The sequence below is a fragment of the Cariama cristata genome, unplaced genomic scaffold (genome assembly GCF_000690535.1).
Source record: "Cariama cristata isolate BGI_N322 unplaced genomic scaffold, ASM69053v1 scaffold16937, whole genome shotgun sequence".
NCBI lineage: Eukaryota > Metazoa > Chordata > Aves > Cariamiformes > Cariamidae > Cariama > Cariama cristata.
Window position 1 is genome coordinate 70,383 of NW_009626308.1, and position 6,126 is coordinate 76,508.

General features: G+C 45.4%; 1 protein-coding gene across 1 annotated transcript in view; it reads right to left on the minus strand.

Annotated features, from left to right (window-relative positions):
* The window catches only part of LOC104164613 (GATA-binding factor 3), a gene marked incomplete at its 5' end in the record, with an annotated part of 12,281 nt that overhangs the window by 154 nt on the left and 6,001 nt on the right, over positions 1 to 6,126 (minus strand). Inside the window, one exon of the mRNA XM_009703992.1 lies at positions 1 to 155. This exon is cut by the window's left edge and continues 154 nt beyond it. Within this exon, the coding sequence (XP_009702294.1) occupies positions 1 to 155 (155 nt within the window). The remainder of the gene's footprint in view (positions 156 to 6,126) is intronic.

The following is a 6,126-nucleotide window of genomic DNA, read 5'->3' on the forward strand; positions in this document are numbered from 1 at the left end:
GACATGTGTCTGGAGAGGGCGGCGGGGTTAAAGGAGCTGCTCTTGGGAAAGTCTTCAAGGTTGTCATGGACCTTTTTGCACTTTTTGGATTTGCTAGACATTTTTCGGTTTCTGGTCTGAATTCCTTCTTTCTTCATAGTCAGGGGTCTGTTAATCTAAACAAAAATCAATTATTTTTTTTTGTGCTTCCATCCCTTCTCCCCAAATCACCGTGAGATTCGTGTACCCCATGCCCAGGCAGTCCCAGGGATGTGCCCAGGACCAGCTGAAGACCCAGCATCTCCCCTCCTCCCCTTGTAGGCCCTGTGTTCCACGAGTACACAACCTCTCCCTTCCAATCCCAAAATTCAGATCCCACCAGGAAATCCCAGATTCGACTGAAATTTCTGAAGACAAGACAACAGAAAATTGCTGGCAGAGCCTCATGGGAGCAAAACATACCCGAATAACTTACAATAGATGAAAAATTTCAACTATCTGCACATTAAGTAATTGCACCGTGTTTACGAACAAAACCCATCATTATCATCTTGAAATACTCCCCACAGACACTGTCTCACCCTGAGGCTCCCTGACTGATGTAAAAGCATTAGTGGCAAGGGCTGCTGGGATTTCAGCACTACGAGGGATCTCTAACTTTCACAGTAGCATTAGGGAGCTGAGGAAACTCTTCACAAATGGGACAGGTATTTGTCTTATTTTTCTTTGTTCAAAAGATTTTGCTCTGACCATCCTTTCAGGTTTACTTTAGACCACCTGATTTTATTCCTAAAGCTTTCCAGATTTTTTTGAGGGGGCCTGAAACAGGTATCTGTGTTGCCCAGCAGAACATTTTCTATTCGCATGCAGACATATCTGTAGAAAACCTAAGCACTAAATTCTCCTGCATGGATATACACTGCAGCAATGACCATCTGTACACCCATCGGGGTTAGGAAAAGGTGGCAAAAGGTTTTTTGGGTCTCCTGTAAGAAACTGTGATCACTGCATAGAGAGCCAGCATCACAACATGTTTTAGCACAGGTGCCATGAAAGCCCCAAAGACCACACTTGAGAAGGGATTTATGCATCCAATAGCCATAAACAACCTTAAAAATCTGGACTTGGGAGTCAACGTGGGGAGCTGCATAGGTCTTGCACTGGCTTCTCTGCAGAATTTCACCCATAGCAGAAGGTAGGAGAGCCCAGCAAACAATCTGGAGCTCCTGTCTCAGCCCCAGCAAAGGACAAGAAAAGATGCTCCTGCAAGGGTCCTGAGCAGATCTTCACCCATGAAATCTTAAATCAGCACAAGGGACAAAGCACTCCCTTCTTCCAGATCACAGCAAAGTTTCACTTGTTGCTCATCAGCCACAGCCTGGTGCCTTTCCCTGCAGCATGGGAATCATTCATGGACTTCTCTCCCCAGGGAGGCAGGGATACAATAGCTCCCTGTTACATGTGGGGATAGAGGCATGGGGAGAGGAAGGACCAAGCTCATCTGCTCCAGTTTAGGCATCCCAAAGTTCGTCATCCTAGTCTTAATTAGTGACCCCAGGCTCTCCGTACCAGCAGTGACAGGAAACTTCACCTTATCCTAAAAATGGGCAAATTAAAGGATGATTCCTCTACCAATGTATAAAGGGAGCCGGAGGGAGCAGCCCTGCTTGCCAGCAGCTAAATGTAGGAAGGAGGAATCTGCCCATGCACAGCCCAACAACTGCCCTGAGGCAACAACAAGCAGAAACCTCAAATGTCATGGGCTTTAAAAACAACATCATCCATCTCCCTGGCTTCCTGTCCTCACCAAGGGAATGGAGATACACACACAAGGAAGGCCCTTTGCTCCAGCTGGATGGCTGGGATGGGAAATCTTTGCCTGGCCTGTTTTAAGTCAACCAGCAGGGACATGTTGCCCAGGTTCAAAGCCAGGAGGAAGCCCCAGGTGAGCCCCACCAGGCAGTGATGCTAGAAGAGACCTGGAAGTCTCGGTTCCTGATGAATCTAGCTCAGATTTGGGGAGGCACACACAAGCCCCAGCCTCCTCAACTCCTAATGAGGATTTGCATCATGACACAAAGATTCAGGAGCAGCCAGAATTGATTTCCAGGTGAAGCAGCAAAGGTGCAAGCTCAGGAGATGGTGGTGGCAATGTGACACCATCCTGGTGCTGCGTTTGGGGCTGTGCTGGCTCTTGGAGCAAACATGGGGTCCTGAGTGTGTGTTTCTTGGTGTTATGTCCTGCAGGACAATGACCACTTTCCCAAAGCAACATCTCCCACGTTTCACTCAATCGCTAAGACCAGATTGACCCAGGCCATAATTTGATGTGAAACTTAAGGATGGGAACACCAGTTTTGCTCAGGATGGTGACAAAGCCATGGTCAGCCCTGCAACTGGGGTCAGAGATGCCGTCCAAGCTGTTAGGTGGACACATTATCCCAGTGTATGTGGTCTCACTCTCCCAGCAGGTACCTGATCCAAGTGCCAAACAGATAAGGGCTCCGATAAATGTCAGGAGGAGTGAGACCAGCACAGTCACAGCAGCAAGATGGAAAAGTTTTCCAGTGACTTCAAAGGCCAGTCACAGCAGAGTTAAAGTGGTCCTCAAAAACATCAAAGCCATGGACCCAGCTCTGTTTCTGGGGTAGAGAAACAAGAGACCCGGAGGGGAGACCTTCTCCATGAAAATTCATTGTGATAAAAATGACAAACACATGCTAAATTAAAATTAAACCAGCCCAATGCATGTATATGAAATTCATTAATTTCAGATGGAGCCAATTAATTATGGGCAGGAATTACGCTCTTTGTTTTATCATATGCAAAATACCGACTGCTCTTCTCTTGGGACGCATAGCCCTGCTTTAGGATATTGTGCAAGAGGCCTTTTCTGAGGGCTTTTACGAAAAACAATGGCAACTGACTCATTTCTATGGGCACAGGTCAGTCTGCTGTGCACCTCCAGCAAGGTGCACTCCCACCCATCCCTGAAGTGCTTGAAGGCTCATCCTGCTTCTAAGAAGGACTAAAACAACAAGGATGAGAACCTCACATTCAACAGAACAAATCCAGGGGATAGTCTTTAATATTATAGGTCTGATCTTGCTCTGACTGAAGACAATGGGATGTGAAGGCTCATCCCGCTTCTAAGAAGGACTAAAACAACAAGGATGAGAACCTCACATTCAACAGAACAAATCCAGGGGATAGTCTTTAATATTATAGGTCTGATCTTGCTCTGACTGAAGACAATGGGATTTTGCCATTGACCTCAATAAGGTCCTGTCACTGAAGCGGATTTATCCTTTAGACACAGTCTTTACAATGTTGGGTTAATCTTCCAGGCTGGCTATATCTTAGAAAGCACTCTGGGATGCCATAGGATGAAAGGGACCGTATCAATGTAAAATACTAGTCATTGTTAACACTGGTGTTAATGGAGCCGGCTCTTGTTGAAGTCAGTGGGAGAAATGCCAGCAGCTTCACTAAATGCACCCCAAGACTATTATGATTGTTGCCTATATCCCACTGAAAAATGGGTTTGCTGTGGGAATCAACAGTAAAACAAACTGATATAGCCCCATGAAAAAAATAGCACCGTGAAAAAACCAGCCTTTTCACTGCAATCGATCCTGGCGTGGGTTTAAAAACTGGGTTTCAGATCAGTCCATTAAAGTACCCTGATGATCTGAAGGTCCAAGAAAAATTCTTTAAACCCAATGAAAAGATAAAATGGGCATGGGGGTATGTGTGTAAAAAAGCAGCCAGGAATTTGGTACAACCTAGCCTGAAACAGGGTTAAGGCATCTTCTGAGTATCCAAAGACCTTGCACTGGCATTAACGCAGCATCTGTGCAGACACTCAGCTGCTTGGGAGGGACGTGCTATGATGAGGCTCTCTGAAGAACATCTCTATTTCTGACACCTGTCCTGATGGAGAACTGGTGCAGATAAGATACATACAGGGAGGAGGACCACAGCCTACACAAATGGGTCTTGCATTTTAACAGACCAGACCGATTTGCACCAGCCAAGGAACCTTGTCCGCATGCAACCACCAAACTTCCTCCCTGCCTTGAGTTGATGAAAGGATGATGCTGGTGTCATTCGCCAGGCAGCTGGCACAGTTCCTTAGGTCCTGCCTTCCAGCAGCCAAAAAAGAAGGCATCTCCGTGAAGCTATCCCCACCTTACCACTGGTCACAAAAAAACTCACTCGTATTTGGCTTCTGAAGCACAATGTGGCCTTCACAGTCACAGCCTCTAAAACCAGCTGGGCTGCAGAATAATGCTCCAACGCTTTTCCATTGTGGACCCTTAAAGCTGAGGGTGATATGTTCAAGGACCGTTGGCTGCCATGTTGCCTATTTCTCACCACAGTCATAACTAAGCATCATCTTAAAAAGGTGGGAAAAAAAGGAAAAAAGGATCTACCCATAGCCAGGTCTTAGTATCCTTGCCTCGTTACATTGCTGCACACAATATCTAAGTCCTCTAGGGGTTTCATTTAAGCAGGTCCCATTAATGGAGTTGCTCATAAGGCAAGACACTACTTGACTTTGGTAAGTAGCTATGCTGAGCTTTTAAGCAGCTGTCGGTGTTTTTAATGAATGTGAAAATGGTTCCAATGTGCTCAAGGCCTGCCCCATGTCACAAACTGCACAGCTGGATCAGAGTTTCCCTAAACAGTGGATCTAGGGGTCAATTCAGGCCAACTAGGTTCACAATGTTAGTGTGAAAAAGAAAAGGATGTGCTCTTGCAGGCGCATTTCTGGAGAATCTCAGCACTCAGACATCATTCTAGACACCTTAGGGGGGATTCCTCCAGTCAGATGTCTACAATGCAGGTAGACACATCTGAACTCATCATCCTGCCACCTTTTGTAGTCACGGGGAGAAACTACACTGTCTTCAAGGGTACAAGTCATCTCATCCAAACACAGGCATCTCCATCAGGTCCAAACAATGGTACCTGAGAAGAGCCTGTTTTCTTCAAAGGGCTTTGCTGGAGGACAGGGGGAGCAGGTCAGGTATAGGTATCCATATAGGTCTCCCAAGTTACATGATTCAAGTCCTACTACTGGTGGCTACAAGGCCAAAACATAGCACAAGCATAGACTGCTCCAGTGAAGCTGGCTAATCTTGCTCCCTTCTTGCCATGGAAACAACAAACAGAATATTTTCTTGTGATATTCTGAGAGCTTTCACTCCAAGTCCAACCTCTTTGTTTGCAGTGATCATACTGAGAGTTCGATGACAAGCTTTGCTTGCTACACAGGGCTCAAAACGTGCTGAGACACTTGCCCACTAAAGGGTAAACAGGTTTTCCCTTTTTCAGAGAGAGATGCCTCTCATGAAACAGGTGAAAAACTAGCCTGGTTGTTGGGGTTTTTTTTTCCCTACTTAATCCAAACTTGTTTACTCATCCCAAGAAACCAAAGAGCTTGAAATAACAAATCGAAGGGACTGAGACACCACAAGGGTTGGGTGCCCCATGAAATCCAATCTGTCTTTGATGTGTTTGTGTGGGTGGACATAAGGGCAAAACATAGCCTGAGATTTCTAAAGCAAATGACCACTAGAAAGAAAAAAAGAAGTGATATCAAAGCAGAGAAAATGAAAGTCTTTTCCTTCTTCTGACACAATAATTATTCTAATGCCACATGTGGAATGAGGGTAACAGGAGTAGCCTTAAGACTCTTTTATTAGCAGTATTATTTAGTAGAAGAGTTTTCAGATCCCTTTAGCTAAACATATCCCTGGTTCCTGCAAGCTGGCTTTGCATGGAGATATTAGATTAAATCTGCCAGCTATTTCATTTCATTTTTCCTTCCCTTCCATGACAGATGCTTTAAAATTCACATCACAGGTTGAGCAGACTCTGCAACCCGCTAACTAAATCGAGTCTTTTTTGGTTTAGGAATTGCTTACGTCAACCAGGGCAAACACAAGACCTAAATAAATCATCTTTGGGGACGGGTGGAGGGACGGGACAAAGGCAGCCACAAACCCAGGAAAGATCTAAATAGTTGCTGGCACATTTAGCTTTTTTTCCAGAGTTTGTATGTGCTGGAGGAACCAAGCTACACATAGAAGGAGTATCGGCTTTTTGGATGGCATGTTGTCTTTTTCACTTCACTGACCC